General features: G+C 38.9%; 2 protein-coding genes across 4 annotated transcripts in view; both read right to left on the reverse strand.

Annotated features, from left to right (window-relative positions):
- Positions 1-10441, reverse strand: part of GAS2L3 (growth arrest specific 2 like 3) — a 39799-nt gene extending 29358 nt beyond the window's left edge. Inside the window, exon 1 of the mRNA XM_044227860.1 lies at positions 10350-10441. The gene's annotated coding sequence lies outside the window, so the exon portion shown is untranslated. The remainder of the gene's footprint in view (positions 1-10349) is intronic.
- Positions 10442-17674: 7233 nt separating this feature from the next.
- NR1H4 (nuclear receptor subfamily 1 group H member 4) overlaps positions 17675-20041 on the reverse strand; it is a 44157-nt gene continuing 41790 nt past the window's right edge. For all 3 annotated transcript variants that reach the window (XM_044226711.1, XM_044226712.1, XM_044226710.1), the window contains one exon: positions 17675-18361. In XM_044226711.1, coding sequence (XP_044082646.1) covers positions 18123-18361 — 239 coding nt within the window. In that variant the 3' untranslated portion in view covers positions 17675-18122. The remainder of the gene's footprint in view (positions 18362-20041) is intronic.

Below are 20041 nucleotides of genomic sequence, written 5' to 3' on the forward strand. Positions count from 1 at the left end.
TGCATTGATTCAACAAGCATTTACTCTTCCTCTTTAATGAACTAGGACCACAACCAAGAGACACAGTAATGAGTGTAACAGACATGTGACTGCTCTTATGGAACTAATACACCAGTTGGGAAATTTTTAAAAAGCAACCACACAAATGAATACACAGAGTTAAATCTTGATCATTTTACTTTGAAGGAAAGAACGGGGAAGGAAACAGCAGGGCCTACCTTAGACTTAGATCAAATGCTTAGAAATGGTTTAGCTGAAGGGAAAACATGAATTTGAAGAACGGTAGGAGTTAGGGAATGAGAGGAAGAGTTCTAAGTACAGAGAATAGTTTTTGCGAAGACTGAGGAGAGAACGTGGCATATTCCTAGAACCGAAAGAAGCAGGCATGGCTGCAGCAAAAACAATGTGTGGCTTGGAAGGGGACTGAAAAGTTAGGCAGCAGCCCCATCCCACTAGGCCTCCTGAAGAAATTAGATTTTACTCTAGGTGCAGTGAGAAGCCATGGGAGAGCTTTAACCAAGGGAGAGACAATCTAATTCCGAGTTTCAAAAGAGCTCTTTGAGGGGGAGAGTGGAAGACGGCAGTCAAATAGTGTTGGGTTTAACAGAGAAAGGGGAAAAGAAACAGAAAGGGGAGTGGCTAGAGATGTGGGGAAAAGAACCAGGGGAAACAATGAAAGAAGGAGACATGGAGAGGGTAGAAACAGTGAGACCATATAGGAAATGGGAGCACACAGGTAAAGAGATGGAGAGGAGCCTGGCAGAGGAAGAGTTAGAAAATCTGCAGGACTGCAGTAGACAAACAGTGAGTGAGCTAGAACAGCAACATTATCTCCACTTTAGAGAAGTAGATGGAGTTGATATCCACTTTAGTCAGAACCAAGACCTGATAATGGTTAGAGACGAGGGGTGGAAGGGCAGAGTGAAAGGTCAAAAGTGACTCCCAGGTTTCTGGCTTAAGCAATTGAGCAAATACATAGTGGGAGCATTTATTAAGGTGAGGATGATAAGAGTGTGAACAAACCGAGGCAGGGAACACAATACAGACAGGTCAAAAGCACTGTGTTTTGATCATGTTTAATTTGAGCAGATGGTAATACTAATTTAGAGCCGAGAAGAAAGTTTAAGAGAAGGTAGAAATTGTCGGAAAATACTTGGAAGGTAAAGCTATTAGGAAGAATGCGACAATTCTTCTTCTGTCTTGAGAAAGAAATGAAGAAAACAGTAATATAGGGTCTAAGAACAAGAAAATCCAATATTAGTCCTGAGAAGGAGTTAGCATAGGAGATACAGAAAGAATAGCTGAAAAGATTCTTCATCATCTTACTAACCCAGGCTTATAACTTGTTTGATTAACCTCCTCCCAGTAGCCCTTCCTGACTGGCCTGAATTACTTCTGATTCTATCTTCAGCTCTTGAATTCACATAGCATTTCCCCAATATCTTGCCTTTACACTGCTTCATACCATTTTGTGTTATTTCTGTGCATTGCTTTGCCAACTATATTGTAAGTTCCTGGACTGCTGCTAGAAGCAGTATTGAAAGAGTATTCAAGCCTAAAGTTTAGGAAACACTTTTGGTAAATCTCTAGGGAAAATTGGGTTGTCTCTCTTCTCCATAGTGTTTCTGCTGTGGAACAAAATGTGACAGCAGCTTGGAACCAGCTAAATCATAGACAAGTATCTACTGGGAGACCTTTTTTTTTTTTTTTAATTTTTGGCATTCTTTATTATTTTCATGTGACATGTACTGATAAATTATTTTGCCTCTCAGCCAGCATGTCCAAGGTGGAATATGTACAATGGTTACTGGTCAAAGTACCAGCTGGTCAAATGAGATGCCTGATAACCAAAGGAATCACTAAGGGGGTAAAAAAAAAAAAAAAGAATGTTGTATAGGCAGAGGGTCCAAGTGAAAAACATAGAATAGCTGTGCCAAGGGGCATGGATTCTGGAAGCAATGAACTACTCAGGAACTTGTGTGCCTCAGTGAACAAGTACAATTTTATCCCATCTTTAATGAACTCCATTTGTAGTAGACAGAATAGTGGTTCCCCAAAATGTTTACATCCTAATCCCCAGAAACTGTGAATACACTACTTTGTGGCAAAATGGGCATTGCAGGTTGAGTAAATTAAAGACTCTGGGATGAGTGATTATCTTGGTAGGTCAAACGAAATCACAAGAGTAGCAGTTTAGTGTTTTGTTTTGTTTTTTTTAAGATTTTATTTATTTTTTGACAGAGAGAAATCACAAGTAGACCGAGAGGCAGACAGAGAGAGAGAGAGAGAGGGAAGCAGGCTCCCTGCTGAGCAGAGAGCCCGATGCGGGACTCGATCCCAGGACCCTGAGATCATGACCTGAGCCGAAGGCAGCGGCTTTACCCACTGAGCCACCCAGGCGCCCAGCAGTTTAGTGTTTCTTACCAATAAAGTAGCAATAATAGTGTTTCACACATCAAAGTATTGTTTCATGTAGTAAACAAGATAAGGTATATGTATCTTGTAAGAGGAGTGCCATGGCCAAAATTCCTGATGATCACAGATGCAAAAATGCTCAACAAAATATTAGCAAACTGAATTCAACAATACATTAAAGGGACCATATACCATGATCAAGTGGGATTTATTCAGGAAATCAAGGACGGTTCAAACCACAAAGCATTCAACATGATCTACCATGTTAACAAAATAAAAAACAAATGATCAGCTCAATAGATATAGAAATAAGATTTAACAAAATCCATCACCAATTTATGAGACAGATTCTCAACAGAGTTGAGAGGGAACATAATTTAACATAATAAATGCCATATATGACAACCCCACAGCTAACATCATGTGGTCAAAAGCTGAATATCTTTCCTCTAAGATCAAGAACAAGAAATGGATGCTGACTCTCACTACTTTTATGCAACATAGTATTTGGCAGTCATGGTCAAACAATTAGACAAGAAAAAGAAAAGTATCCAAATTGGAAAGGAAGAAGTAAAACTGTCATTATTTACACATTACATGATATTATATATAAAACATCCTAAAGACTACCAAAAAATCTTAGAACTAACAAATGAATTCAGTAAAGCCACAGGATTTAAAAAATCAATACAAAGAAATCTGTTGCTTCTATACATTAATAACAAATTATCAGAAAAAGAAATTAAGAAAATAATCCCATTTAGAGTTACATCAAGAAGAATAAAATACCCAGGAATAAACTTAACCAAGAAGGTAAAAGACCTGTACAAACTGAAAATTGTAAGACATTGATGAAAGAAATTGAAAAAGATGCAAATATATGAAAAGATATTCCATGCTCTTCAACTGGAAGAATCAATTAAAAGTCCATATTACTCAAAGCAATCGACATATTCAGTGCAATCTCTCTCAAGATTCCAATGGCACTTTTCACAGACACAGAGCAGAACAATCCTAAAATTTATATGCTCGTTCATTCTCTGTCTCTCTCTCTCTCTCTCAAAAAATAAATAAATAAAATCTTTAAAAAACACACAGCATGGTACTGGCATGAAAACAAATATATAAATCAATGGAAAAAATTAGAGAATCCAGAAATAAACCCACACATTTATGATCAATGTATAACAAAGGAGCCTAAAATATGTTATAGCAAACAGACAGTCTCTTCAATAAATGCATTGGAAAAACTGGACAACCACATGCAAAAGAATGAAACTGGACCATTATCTTATACCACACACAAAAATTAACTCAAAATGGATTAAAGGCTTAAATCTGAATGTGAGACCTGAAACCATAAAACTCTTAGAAGAAAACACAGGTGATAAGCTCCTTGATATCAGTCTTTGAGATGATTTTTTGGATCAAACTCCCAAGGCAAAGGCAACAAAAGCCAAAATAAACAAGTGGGACTACACAAACTAAAAAGCTGATGCACAAGAAAGTAAACCATCAACAAATGAAAAGGCAACCAACAGAATGGGAGAAAATATTTGCATATCATATGTCATAAGGAGTTAATGTCCAACTCAACTCAGTAGCAAAACAATCTGACTAAAACCAGACAGAGAACTGAGGGTTGCTGAGGCCTGTGGGGTGGGAAGGATAGGGTGGCTGGGTTATGGACATTGGGGAAGATATGTGCTATGGTGAGTGTTGTGAATTGTGTAAGACTGATGACTCACAGATCTGTACCCTTGAAGCAAAGAATACATTATATGTTAATTAAAAAAATGGAGAGAGGACCTGAATAGATATTTGTCCATAGTAGACATACAGATGGCCACAGACACATGGAAAGACACTCAAAATCATTAATCATCAAGGAATGCAAATCAAAACTACAATGAGGGGGGCACCTGGGTGGCTCAATGGGTTAAGCCGCTGTCTTCAGCTCAGGTCATGATCCCAGGGTCCTGGGATCGAGTCCCGCATCGGGCTCTCTGCTCATCAGGGAGCCTGCTTCCCTCTCTCTCTCTCTGCCTGCCTCTCTGTCTACTTGTGGTCTCTGTCTGTCAAATAAACAAATAAAATCTTTTAAAAAAAATTAAAAAAAAAAAACTACAATGAGGTATCACCTTACACCTGTCAGAATGACTTACCAAAAAGCCAAGAAACAACAAGTGTTGGTGAGGATGTAGAGAAAAGGGAAACCTCCTGCACTCTTAGTGGAATACAAATTTATGCAGCCACTATGAAAAACAGTATGAAGCTTCCTCAAAAAATGAAAACAAGAACTACTATGTGATCCAACAATTCCACTTCTGGGTATTTATTCAAAGAAAATGAAAACACTGATTTGAAAAGCTATATGCATCCACAAGTTCACTACAGCATTGTTTACAATAGCCAAGATACAGAAACAACCTAACTGTCCACTGACAGATAAATGGATAAAGAGGTGGTGTATGAATACAATGGAATATTACTCAGCCATAAAAACGAATGAAATCTTGCCATTTGTGACAATATAGAAGGACTTAAGGGCATTACACTAAGTGATATAAGTCAGATAGGGAAAGACAAATACAATATGATCTCACTTATATGTGGGATCTAAACAAACCAACCAACCAAGCTGACAGATAAAGAGAACAGATTGGTGGTTGCCAGAGGTAGGAATTAGGGGGTGGGCAAAATGGGTGAAGGGGTTCAAAGGGTACAAACCTACAGTTTATAAATCATGGGGATGTGATGTATAGTATGGTGACTATAGTTTATAATACTGTATTACACATTTGAAAGCTGCTAAGAGAGTAGATCTTAAAGGTCCCCATCACAAGAAAAAAAAATTATTAACTATGTATGGGGATGGATGCTAGCTAGATTTTTTATGGTGATCATTTTACAATATATACAAATATCAAGCATGTATGTTGTACATCTGAAACTAATATGTGACATGTCAACTGTATCTCAATAAAAATAGATTTTTTAAAAAGAGGGATGAAGAAAAGTCAAAGAAGCAGAGAAACAGATTTGAGGAGCATCACTGTCAGCTTTAAAGATGGAAGGAGGAGACAAGGAACACAGGTGCCCTCTCAGAGCTGGAGAGGGGAAAGAAATGGGACTTCCCCCTGGAGCCTCCAGAAAGAAGGAAGCCCTAATAACATCTTTTTTTTTAGCTCATTTCAGATTCGTGACCTCCCAAACTATAAGATAACAAATTTGTGTTGTTTGCAACCACTACAGTTGTGGTAATTTGTTCCAGCAGTAATAGGAAAGTAATAGTGGAGAAAGGAAGCTATGCCCAGAGGATCAAGATATTTGGCCCCAAGAAAGCAATATGCACCCAGAACATGACTAGAAGATATAGTGATCCAACATATTGAAGCAGTGAGAAAAATGGCACCAGTCTGTGTAGTATGCTAAAAGATAAATAAAACCAAACAAACAAACAAAAATGCAAAATTTATAGGTAAAACCCATTGTGCTATATGCTCTCTAGCATCATCTCATAATCATCATCATCATCACTATCATCCAATGGCCCTGCCTTTGTATAACTGAGATTACTTATTCATTTCCTCATTTACATATTTACAAAGGCTTCCTATGTTTACTATTTCAGGGAATAGCACCAACAGTCACCAAGTTAAATAGATCATCCATGATTCCTTCCTCTCCCACACCTTCACTGTGTCCTAGCATTTGTCAGTTAAAATAGTGACCACATCTTTGTTGCTTCTACCTCTAAATTTCCTCTTCAGTATCTATGGCCATGCCTCTAGTTCAAGTCATCATCACCCCTCTCTCTAGGTTTACTGAAACAGCTTCCAAACAGTCACCCTCTCCCAGCTTTGCAAGCCTCCAACCTGTTCTTCATGTGCTGCAGCCAGATTGATCCTTCAGAAACCCTTATCTGAGGATACCTTTCTCCTTCCCTACTTAAAACCCTTAATGACCCTCCAATGCCTTCAGGATAAAGCCCCAACTCCTCAACAAAGCTAACAACAAAGCCTGATAAATCCCCTCTAGCCTCTTCTCTAGACCCTCACACTCCAGCCATATTGAACTTCTTTTAGACCCTGCAAGCATGCTCCCTCATCTCTGGGACTTTGCGCGATGATCTATCTACATGCAACAATCTTCCTCCTCCTTTTTTCCAGACTCATTCCTACCTATTTCAGATTCAATTCCTCTATTTAAAAAATTAAAAAAAAAAAAAAAAAAAAAAACCCACCTCCCAAACTCCCTCCCTAATTTAGGTTACACAGCAATATATGCTTTTATTTTACTCTATACTTTCTAAAATAAGACCCTTATAGGGGGAACATTCTCTGCTTCTTCTACTACTGTGTAGAAATTAGTGCTAAAATTAGTACCAGAATTACTCCTAAATACAGTAAATGTTACATTTATCACTAAAGAGAATATGAAACAATAATGAAGTAAATTTGTGGTACACTCATTAAAGGAAAATGCAGCTTCCAAAGCAGATAAAGATTTTTCAAGAGAAAGAAATAAGATTCTTACAGCTTCATAAAAACATCACATGTTATTTGCAAAATTATAAAGACTTCATTTGTTGGGAGTCTTTGGTTTTCTATTTGAAATTTTCCTTTTGAAATATTTCATAGAGATTCAACCTAAATAACTTAATTTTATGTTCAATAGAACTATTCATTTATCAAAAAAATTTAAAGAACTTAAAACATTTTGACTTTATATATGATAAACTAAAAGACTCTATGGAAAACATACCCATACACAAATATAAAGAAATATAAAATATATAAAAATATAAAAACAACATAAAGTATCTATTAACAAGAAAATGCTCAAATAAGTCGTCATACTTTCATTCAGTGGATTTATTCAGCCATTTGAAAAAATAATAGCTATATCTACTGATATGAAAAGATGTTATGTGACCAAAAGCAACCTGCAGAACAGCATGTATAATTATGTTATTGGGATCACAATGTTTTCTAAATTGGGGGAGGGAGGGTATAAAAAAGAAAAACTTCTGAACACAGTCAAACAAGTTTTTCAACAGCCAACTTTATTTTTAGGATCCAAAATTGTAACATGTCACCCATCAGAGGGAAAAAAAAGTCATTATGTTTGAAACTACATAAAGTGAGCTCTTCAACCATAGTTAACTGTATACTGTTACAGAAAAGTATATGTTGTGTGATAGTGGGCAGAAATTTCCATCAGTCAGCACTTCAGCAATATCTACCATATGACTAATGGTCATAGTACTATAAATTCCTAAGATGCTTTCAACATCAAAGATGAAATTAATGTTTAGTGCATATGCTACATTTTGTTACATCCTAGTTCTTTAGAAATTAGTAATTTATTGATAAAATAAATGGCAACTTTCTGTTAAAACAACCTACTATGTAACAATGTAATAACATTTGTATTTTTAGAAGGAGAAACATTAAAGAAATACAAATGCAATGACTGCCTTATCATGTAAACATGCCTTGGAGGCATTTCTTTATGGCAGTTAAATTTTGATTAAAAATTGTAAAACTGGAAGTGAGATAAACTTACTGACAGACTCAAGTTTCCTATTCTCTCAAATTCTATGTACATGACATGATTCTTTAGGTATGTAAAGTTGTATCTGATATCAAAGTATAGAAGGCAATAAGTAATAAGGAAATAAAACACAAAAACACAGACATACACGGACATGTTACTGAAAGTAAACTATAACAATACATATTAACCTTAATCCTTTACTTCCCTCCTCAACAGTTGGCTTGAGAAAAATTATTGAAATAACTGAACTTTCTTAACTCCAAACTTGAGATTTACAGGGGGTTGGGGAGGGGATAATAGAAGAGAGCTGCAGAGTAAAAATACAGTGAATACACCAAAGCTAAATGGGAAAATACAAATTAGGAAACATTACTTCTGAACTGGTCAATTCTTCAAACACCATTAGACTCATTTAGTTTTTAGTAATAGCATGTATGTTGCTGACATTCTTCTCTTATCACACACTTTGATCTACCATCACAAATTATTTCTTACTATTTTTTTATTATGAAGTATTCAAAAATAAAACTATACATGGAAGAAATGAACCTGTGCTATACAAACAACTCTGTGCAGAGAAGTTATTTAACACTAGGAATATAAATGAAGGGCAGTGTGACACACACAAAAAACGGGGTGGACTAAATTCTGAGTGGACTCAGTAGGTTATTTACTTTCTCTGAGCTTAAGTTCCCTCACCTATAACGTGCAAATTACACCAACTACATTATAGAATTACTAAGAGGTTTAACACTAATATAAGTAAAGCACCTAAAACACGTACCTGAAAACAAAAACAAAACAAAACAAAACAAAACAAAAACACGTACCTGCACCATCTAGGTAATAATGTGTTTGATATATAGCAACAATTCTATTTTAAGTGCTTACAGGTATTAAATTAATCAATAAATAAGAACTCATCACTATCTTCAGCACTACCTTTACCTGCTGTGCCTCTCAGTCCTTTGGGTGTAGCTTGAAACTTTTAATCCAAATTAAACAGCAAGAAATAATAATAGCTATATCTCAGGCACTGTACTAAACCATTTACATGGATTATTTATTTCATTTAATCCTCATGACAATCCTCCCATCAATAAGGCAGGAGCTACTGTTAACTTTTTCTTACAGATTAGGAAATTAAGGCTTAGAAAGATTAAAAAATTTGCCTAAGGCCATACCCATGGTAAACCTGATTTCAGAACCTACATGCTTAGCAACTTTGCTATGTTAAAAAGAAATATTACTTTAAATTCAATAATGTCAAAATAGCAGACACCTACTATCCAAAGCTGTTAATGAATTTTTGAAACAGATGAATCAGACAACTTGTACCAGAATATATGCTAGAAGATTCTCATCAGTTTCCACTTTTTCATTCAAATCCAACCAATCTCCTCCGAAAGAAAATCTGAGGTGACTAGAATTCTAATTCCTAATAATTTAAATCCCAAGAAATGTGATCACATAGCAGCTCAGCAACTGCGTATCTTCTGATAAAGTAGTTGTCAGCGCTCTTCGCAGGAGCAAAACAAAACCCAGTGTGACTTGGACTGTGCCTGCAAAAAACCATCTCTTCACTTAAGGACTGGATCAGCAACTCCGCCATGCATACAACAGCACTCTTAAATCCGTAAAATTCAACTTGAAAAGATTAGTTAGGAACCAGGAGTGACTGCGTCAGGAAGGACACCTTCCAAGAGCTTCCCCAGATTTCCACGCAATCTACAAGCCTTCCCGTCCTTCTACCCCATTAAGGCAGCCCTCCAAACTAAGGGATGCACCTGGGAAAGCAAAGCCCTGCCCGGACTGGAGAGAACAAATAGGGAAGAGGCTGTAAACTTTGCCAGAGAAGAAAATGACCGTCTGTGTCGTTCTTTTTCCAAGGTCTGTGACTTTATTAATTCTTCCAAAAGGCAGTGTTGAGAAATCAAGTGACCCTATATGCGCCGGGCGCTTGCGGAGAAGGGTGCCCCTGGAGACCTTCAACTAGCTTCAGGTTCTGATCTCCCTCTCGTTTTCTAAAGCATACCGGTAACGGCTTGACACCTCTTCCCCGACCTACTACGTCCGCACCTGCTGCTCCCCCCACCCCGCCCCTGCACACCTGTTGCCCCTCGCGCCGCACCAAGGTGGGCAAGACAGGGCAGGCAAAACGTCACCTTGACAGCCCCAGGGACCAATCAGAGGACGCGGCTTCCGCAGCGGGCCAATCGCAGAGCGTCTTGGATTCCGCGGAGAGACGAAACCGGCGCTTCGACTCGGCGGAGCGCCGGGGGTCCTCGAGCCCGCAGACTGAGGCGCGACAGCCCCAATAAGGCGAGGGAAGGCTCGCGAGGAAAAGAGAAGGCAAACAGGGAAGTACTCACCCGCCCAGGCGCGGGATGGTCACTTCTCCCTGCGGGGTGACATCTCGGTTCAATCTGTGCGAAGCCGGCACGCCCCTGACCAACCGCCACCGCCTCCGCCTGGGTCTCAGGTCTCGCCGCGGTTCGCCGCCTGTTTCGAAAGGACCAATCAGAAGGCGGAGGGAGGGCGTGGCTGGAGGCCCCGCCCCAGGCCGCAGGGAGCACGCGACCCGCGCGCGCGCCTCAGTCAGCCGGGGCGCCCCGCCTTCCACCCCTAGGAGCCTTCCAAGTCTGGTGGCCAACCCCGCTTTTCATGGAAAAGGGAAGCGGCTTGGTCTCGAAGCAGGTCCCCCCATCTGGCACCCCGGCGACATCAGCAGCCCCGAAATTTGTCCCGATGGGCAGAAGAGGTGAATCAACCTCGCTTGTAAACATCCTGGAGAGCTGCCGGGTAGAGTACAAGGGTGTTGCCGGGTCGTACCCAGATCTATTAAGAGCCCCTCCCAACTGTAAGCCGCTGGAGATCCGGCTGTAGTGCGGGCGCCACGGTTTCCGGAGACAAACCGTCACCCATAGGAATAGGAGTCCTAAGCAGAAACCTTCCCGAGAGAGAGGTCCCTCCTCCTGTGAGGTTCGGTGTTGAAAGATGCAGAGCTCCCGGCCACAACTGGAAGCAAACAGGATGTTGGCTCTTACTTCAGGAAACCCAAGAGACGGGGGAGGGGAGGGTAAAAAAATGAACCTCATCACAATGAGGGATGCTTAGTATCTCGGAGGGTTGAAATCGAGCAGAGACTGGACTTCAGTGTAGCAATAAAAAGGTCCGATAACTGCAACTGTAATGTGTTAATAGTTGGGGGGGGGTCAGTAATCAAATGCCTGGAGGCCCTGACCCTTCCCTTCTAGTTCGATTTGGTCAGATCATGTCACTTCTCTGGCCCTCAGTTTCCCATCTGTAAAATGAGGGCGTTGATGTGGAATGATGTTCTCTCTCTCTAGAATTTCTTCTTTCATTCACTCATCAAAATCAATGAGAATGGGGAGCCTGAGTGGCTCAGTCCTTAAGCGTCTGCCTTTGACTCAGGTCATGATCCCCAGGTCCTGGGATCAAGCCACGTGACGGGGTCCCTGTTCAGTGGGGAGACTCCTTCTCCCTCTTCCTCTGCCTGTTGTTCCCCCTACTTGTGCTTGTTCTATCAAATAAATAAAATCTTTAAAAAAAAATGAGATTCTGCTGCTGCATTGCTGAGGAGACTAAAATGAAGAAGACAATGCCGCCCTTCAAAGTGCTCAGTACCTTGGTAAAGGTTTAATGGAGGTCTGCAAAGAAGGGAACACCTAACAGTCTTGGAAGGTGATGGTCAGAGGTTTGAAAGGTGCTGAGTTTTTGAAGGATGGTTAGGAATCTTGCAAAAGCAAGGATAATTGGGAATAAGGAGCGCTTTCCAGGCAAAGAAAACACATGGTTCCAGAGATGTGAGACACCTGGAATGTCCTGGGAATAGTAGTTCTTGAAAGACTGAAGACTGGAGATTGGGAGGTAGATCAGGTTGAAAGAGTAAGCACGGATGAAAGGTCTGGTAGGTGCTGAGGAGTTCAGAATTTTTCTTGCAGTTATTTGGGATTGGTTATAAAAAAAGGGAATGATATGATGGTGTGTTTTAGAAAAAAAAATTTTTCAAGGATTTTTGAAGAATGGAGTGAGATTGGCAACAATTCCAAAAACTAGAAGTTAAGAATTATCTAAACTAAATTCAAAATGGATGGAGAGGACGAGGTCTCTGGAGATAACCTAAGAAGCTGACTTATCTGGACTTAGTAATCATGTGATAATGGTGCCAATCTAAGGAACACAGGGAAAACAACCATCGGAAAGAAAACTGCACTTTGGTTTGGGGTGTATTCAGGTTGAAGTGCGAGAGGAACATGTAGGTAAAGGGGCTTAGAGGGGTTTAATTGGTTGGTGCAGGAGATACAGATTTGAGAAGTTAATTCAACAAATATTACTGAGTACGTGCCCCACACCAGACTCTATCCTAGCACAAAGGGTCCTGTTCTCACAGAGTTTACATTCTGGGGTAGATAAGATGGTCATCCAAAACTGGACATATTCAGGTAATTGAACCTGAAGCCCTATAGTGGGCCTTCCCTTTTTTACTGCAGTTGATCCCAGAAGGCTTTGGTGCCCCTGGCTACAATAAATCAATTTTTACCTATTGTTCAAATAAATGTATGTTTTATAGTGTTTCTGTTTAAAACTAAGGACAATTTGTCATATTACTTCATATAGACAAATTTCAAAGTGGAGCTGTAGCTTTAAATTGGGCTTTACCTAATATCAAAATCTGCACACTTCTCTACAGAAATTTAAGAGTTGTTTGATGAGTCATTAGTTGACTATTTTTTCTTACATGCATACTGTGTGCCTAAACATTTGAATACCACTTATTAAAAATTGGAAGATGCTATACTTATATATGTATATAAACTCTCTCTCTCTCTCTCTCTCTCTCTCACACACACACACACACACGCACACACACACCCCACCTAATATTTCTGAACTATTTACTGAAACTTTGACCGAAAGGCATTTTATGCTTGCTTTCTTTTTATTCTCATTGTCTGTGTAGTTTGTCTTGGTAACTTCTGTACCTTATAAAGATACAAGACAGGAAGAAAATGAATCTGCAACCAAAAAGTCCAAGCAAATCACTTTTCTTTAAGTCAATATCCCTCACTGGTTAAATGTGTACATTGGGTGAGGAGTTCCTTCTAAATTCTTTGATTCTTGTTGATTTTCCCTTCTGTATTATAAATAAGAAAGTTCTCTTATGCTTTCTTAACCTCATTTTTACATTAGTTCCTGGTTAGTACCCCACTCCTTAAGTGCACTCACCATCTTACCTATCTTGATTTTAACACTACAATTAGTAATTGAGGGTTCCACCTAATGAGGTGAAATCTACTTTCATGTGTAGGTTTTCTAATTGGTGGTTAGGTTAATAGCTATATTTTAGAGGTTCTTACTTTACTTGAAATTGCCATGGTTGCAACATGCAGAGCAAGTTTCCCCAGCCTGTTTTCATCAGATGATAAAGTCTATTAGTTATGGCTTTGCCAGAATTGTGAAGATGTGCCCCATTTTAAGAAAGTACCATGCCTGGAAATCTAAATATTAAGTTATTACATTAGGAATAATCACTTATCTGACTAATCAGACAGACGAGCCTCTCAAAATCATATACCCCTTCAATGTAGAGATATGATTTGGCTTTTTCACAGCCCTGAAAGAATGCTCTATTGCTTAAAACATACTGTAGTTACAAAAATAAACCCAAAATGTATTAAGGATTTAAATGGAAGACCTGAAACCATAAGACTTCTAGAAGAGAGAACAGACAGTAATTTTTCTTACATTGGCCATAGCAACATTTTTCTAGATTTATCTTTTGAGGCAAGGAAAACAAAAATAAACTATTGGGTCTACATCAAAATAAAAAAACTTCTGCACAGTGAAGGAAACAGTAAAACTAAAAGGCAACACACGAACTGGGAGAAGATATTTGCAAATGACATATCTGATAAAGGGTTAGTATCTGAACTATATAAAGAACTTATACAACTCAACACCAAAAAAAAAATCCAATTAAAAATGGGGAGAAGACATGAACAGACATTTCTCCAAAGAAGACATACAGGTGGCCAAAAGCCAATCAAAAGGTGTTCAACATCACTCATCATCAGGGAATGCAAGACCGCAGTGAGATACCACCTCACACCTATCAGAATGGCTGAAGCTGTGGTGCCTGGTTGGTTAAGCATCCAACTCTTGATTTTGGCTCAGGTCATGATCTCAAGGGTTGAGATCATGCATCAGGCTCCATGCTGGGTATGGAGCCTGCTTAAAATTCTTTCTCCCTCTCCCCTAACTCCTCCCTCAAAGCTCCCTCTCTTTAAAAAAATGGTTAAAGTAAAAATGGCAAAGAACCACAAGAAATACAAGAAGCAAAAAGTGTTGGCAAAGGTGTGGAGAAAAAGGAATTCTCATGCACTGTTAGTGGGAATGCAAACTGGTGAAGCCCCTGTGGAAACAGTATGGAGGTTCTAAAAAATAACTACCATATGATACAGTAATTACACTCCTGGGGATTTACTCAAAGAATACAAAAAACTAATTTGAAAAGATATATGCACCCCTATGTTTATTGCTGCATTATTTATAATAGCCAAATTATGGAAGCTGCCCAGTTTCCTTCAATAGATGAATGGATAAAGAAGAATGTGATAGGTGATAGATGATAGAGAAATAGGTAGGTAGACAATATATATATATACATATATATTTATATATATAGATATGCATACACACAAACACACACACACACACAGTGGAATATTACTCATCCATAAGAAAGAATGAAATCTTGCCATTTGGAACAACAGGAATGGATCTAGACAGTATAACGCTAAATAAAATAAGTCAGAGAAAAAAAAACTATCATGATTTCACTCATAAGTGGAATTTAAGAAAATAAATGAACAAAGTAAAAAGGGACAAACCAAAAAATAGATTCTTTAACTGTGGAGAACAAACTGATAGTTACCAGAAGACAGGAGGGTTCAGGGTTGGGTAAAATAGGTGAAGGGGTTTAAAAGTATACTATTCTTTTTTTTTTTTTTTTTTTAATTTATTTGACAGAGAGAGATCACAAATAGGCAGAGAGGCAGACAGAGAGAGAGGGGGAAGCAGGCTCCCCGCTGAGCAGAGAGCCCGATGCAGGGCTCAATCCCAGGACCCTGGGACTATGACCAGACCGAAGGCAGAGGCTTTAACCCACTGAGCCACCCAGGTGCCCCAAAGTGTATTCTATTCTTGAGGAGGAGCACTGAGTAATATGTAGAATTGTTGAATCACTATATTGCACCCCTGAAACTAATATAACACTGTATGTTAAGTATACTGGAATTAAAAAAAGAAATAGTTCTTGATTGATTGATTTTTTTTTTTTTTTTTTTTTTTGCTTTTCATGGTTTTTTTAGTTGTTTTGTTCTGCATTTTGTGGCTGCCGCTGCTGTTGCATTTAATGCCTTGACATTACTGAGTGTCAGTCTATGGATTATACCTTGTATGAAGTATTGGATAAAATTTGGGGGCAACAGAGGACTTGAGTAATTCATAACTAACTACTCATTCTCCTGATAATCTATTGAGAGCCAACTACATTAAAAACAATACTAAGCTTATCTTAAATGTTGCAGATTTATATTAATATAAGTAAGTCAATGTTATAAAACTTTATAACAACAGTTCTAATTAATAGTAAAGTGTTATATGTATGTAGTGGATTGAATACTGTCCCCCCTCCCCAAAATTCATGTCCATCTGGAACCACAGAATGTGACCTTATTTGGAAATAAGGTCTTTACAAATGACCCCCTCCTCAATTTTGATAATTTGCTAGTACAGTTCATAGAACTCAAGAAAACTTTACTTACTGTTACTGGCTTATTATAAAGGGTACAACTCAATAATAGCCAAATGGAAGAGGCATGGGATAAGGTATGGGGTTGGGGGAGAGGACATGAGCTTCCATGCTCTCTCCAGCACACTGCCCTCCCAGCACCTCAATGCGTTCATCAACCCAGAAGTTCTCCAAACCCATCATTTAGGTGTTTTTATGGAAGATCCATTACATAGGCATTATTTGATTAAATACTTGGCCGCTGGTGACTGACCTCAATGTCTGGGATCATCTTTTTTTCCTCAGATTCTGGGAATGGGGCTGAAAGATCCAGCTCTCTAATCACAGGGTTAATTACTCTAGCAATCACCCCCCATGCTGAAGCTCCATAGTCCCACCCGCATCACTTGTTAATAAACTCAGGCCCTTTGAAAGGAGCTGTTACGAATAACAAAAGATGCTCCTTTCACCCCTATCACAAAATTCCTAAGGTTTTAGAACCTCTGTGTCAGGAACTGGGGACAAAGAGCCTATATATATATTTGTAATTTTATTACAATTAGTTTTCCACATGAGAAGCATATTATTTACTATTATAAGGTCTTCACTATGTGAATAAATCCATACCTACACTATAAACTCTTAGCTGTGTCTACAGAGCCCCCTCAGTTCCAACTCAATTCCCATCACTTTGCCTACATATGCCTTATAATTTGGGCAACACCAACCCACATTCAGGTCCTCAAACTAGATCTCCTCCTTCAGGCATTCAGAAATTGATTTCTCCGTCTGAAGTGTCCTTTCTTTACCACCCCTCTCCCTTGGTGGGCCTGCAACTTCCCACTTTTCATTCATTAGCTCAATCCCTAGAGATGGTAGTTGCTGGTATCTTCATCTCACCCTGGTGAAACTAAGGGTCAGAAAGGATTGTGCTAAGGGTGGTCCCTCTCCAGATTACTTGTTCTTTGTCAACAGCTGCACAACTCACCAGCCTCTGCTTTTGCTCCTGCTGCCCTTTCACCTTGGATTCCCTTTCCTCTCACCCTGATCCAAGTCTTGGATACCCTTCCAAACCCAAGGGAAAGGTCACCTCCTCCATGAGACTTGCCCAGTGACCCCAGGCAGTTACCGTGTCCCTGTAGGCATCTTGTAATTAGCAAGGACTCAAGTCTTCCTCTCCTATCAAATGGAATACATTTAAAGCTAGCTCTACCTTATTCCCTCTTTTACTATATTTAGGACTTTGGGGTTGCTCTAATATTTTAATACAAAAAATCTTTTTGCATGCTTAGCTAGCTCCATTTTGTCTGATTCCAGGAGAAGGGAACATACAAGCCCATTACATACAGAGGGTCTTTTATTGTATTCACCAAAGACTAATGGGGAGAAGAATGCAACAGTATAACAATGAATGAAGGAAATGAACTAATTCCTGCTTTGGGGGAAAGTATACAACAGCTGTGCACCCAGCTGTAGGTTTGTTTTTCAAAAACAAAACAAACCAAAAAAAAAAAAAAGAGAGAGAGAGAGAGAGATTAATTATAAACACTGAAGCCAATAGCGAATACTTTTAAGAGAGAAAAGGGAATATCCCATCAAGGGAGTCTTCCGCATTTGAAAATGCTGCTTCAAGACTCTGCCTGTGAAAGGGTTTGCTTGAGGAAATGCTTTATGTGAGAATCATTAACTTTTCTGTATATTATCTCCTTGAACTTCAAAGAAAATGAACCAATCCAAGGGCTATTACAAATAAATGAATATTCACCAGGACTTCTCCAGGGATGAGAAAAACACCCTTTGTGTTGTGAGAGTTTATCTTTTTGTAAATTACCCTTCACCCACCCACCCCCCACCCCACCTCCCAGATACACACCGGGCCCTTTAGGATGTGATTCACCATTTAAAGAAATGAGTTTGTATATTTTTCAAATTTTGTTCCAGAAGAAAAGCCTGTTACCATTATGTTCAGTTTATTGCCAAAGTTGAAACCAGCTCTTTGATAAAATGTATGCAAATAAGGTAAGATAAAGAGCAAAATGAAATTTTCCCTATTTCAACAGATAGAGGTAAAGAATGATCAATTTAATTAGGCAAACAGGGCATGCCAGTTAGAACGAAAGACTCCCTGAAGCCTTATAAAATACAATGTAAAGAAAGTCATTCTATCCAGCTCTATATTTACAACTGTGTAAGTTATGGAATTACTGCATAAATATTTGTCAAAATTCTTGTGTGAGACCAGGTGCAAATGAAATAAAAGAAAGTTGTACATCAGATTTATATTATGAGGAAAATCAAGAGCTAGATGCTGTTGCCCCTGCAGTGTTCATCACTGCACATCCCAGATTTCGCAAAGAAGTGGGGTAAACTTGTGGTCATTTACTCTCCAGGACATCAGCATCTCTGCGTGGTGATGATTAAATGTCCGCAGCTCAGTCAAGCGACCCAGGAGACAGGCAAAATGTTGAGGATTTTCGGGCTGATAAATCTTACACAACTTCTGGAGCACATCAAGCAGTGGTTCCTGGAGCTTTTCTACCGCTTCTCTGTCCTTTATGTATTGTCTGTCTGTTTTGAGGTTTAAGATAAAAAGACAAAATTAAAGAGTGGGGAAGTATTAATTTGGCGTAACTGTAGCAACAGTAACTTGCTTGCAATGTAAATGTAAGGGCCTATTTAGCCAGAGTGGCCCCACCCCGGCTAAACAGCCATTTTGTTGTTTATGCAGTAAAACTTAAACTGACCCTGCCCCCCACCCCTTACTTAAAAGCAAGTCCAGGGGCGCCTGTGTGGCTCAGTGGATTAAGCCGCTGCCTTTCTCTCAGGTCATGATCTCAGTGTCCTGGGATGGAGCCCCACATCGGGCTCTCTGCTCAGCGGGGAGCCTGCTTCCCCCTCTGTCTCTGCCTGCCTCTCTGCCTACTTGTGATCTCTCTCTCTGTCAAATAAAAAAAAATAAAAATTAAAAAAAAAAAAAAGCAAGTCCAAGAAACCAGTCCCAGGTAACAAAGCCCAAATACAAGGGTGGGTCAGGTCAGATGGAGATAACAGCCCGAAAGCAGGGATGAGTCAGGTCAGGTAGAGACATCCAATCAGTAAAGCGTGCATAAGGTCTCCCTAGGTACCAAGGAGTCGGGCCCCACCTTTTGGGCGCCAATTCTCACCAAGGTGATAGGCTAGTTCAAATGTCTACTATAGGGTAAACTGTAATTTAGTTGGTCACGTATGTGTGACCTAACATGATTGTGCAGCTTTCTCTGTGTGTTACAATCTCACTCGCCATCTGTGTGTGGCCAGGCCCAACCACATAGCCTTTTCTCTATAAAAGTTAGTCTGTGAGGCAGGGATGGGTCGCCCTATCTGTAAGGGCGACCCATCTATATATATATATTTTTTTTTTTTTTTTCTTTTTTTTGAGAGAGAGAGAAAGAGAGAACACATGCATGTGCACATAGGAGGTAGGGGGAGAGCAGAGAAAGAATCTAAGGAGGCTCCACGCCTAGCACAGAGCCTAACAGGGGCTCAATCTCACAACCCTGAGATCATGACCTGAGCTACAATCAAGAGTCAGATGCTTAACCAACTAAGCCACCCAGGCATCCCATTGCTAGTATAATTTTTAATGACATGGGAAAATAAACTTCTCTATTGTGTTAAAAAGTATGTAATTCCGTTTAGGTTCCTGTTCAAATATCAAACCCTTAGAAAAGCCTTTCCTGACTACTAATTATAGCAACATCCTGCTGCCACTTTCTTTCCTTATATCCTCACTTTTACATATATATAAATATATATAATATAAATATATAATAAAGATATATAAAACATATACCTTTATATGTTTTATATAAATATTATTTATAAATTTTATACTATATAACTTAATATATAAATTGAATTATATATAAGTATGTATTATATAAAATATATACTTACATATTTTATATATTATATATAACAAAAATTATATGGAAATACATATATAATTATAATTTGATATATAAATTAAATTATAAAATTTATAATCTATATTATATATATATTTAACATTACCACCTCCTGAAAATTATTTTTGTCTCCTCATTCGTTATCTTTCTCACCCTATTGGAATGCAAGCTCCATGTAGCTGTCTCCTGCCTGTTTCTTTACTGCTGTATCCCCCAGTGTTTGGAACCATGTTTAATGCATGGTATGTGTTCAAAATGCAATTATTCAATGAACGAGTACTATGTTTAGAATAAAAGTTGA

This window comes from Neovison vison, chromosome 12 (genome assembly GCF_020171115.1).
Source record: "Neovison vison isolate M4711 chromosome 12, ASM_NN_V1, whole genome shotgun sequence".
In the NCBI taxonomy this organism is placed as follows: domain Eukaryota; kingdom Metazoa; phylum Chordata; class Mammalia; order Carnivora; family Mustelidae; genus Neogale; species Neogale vison.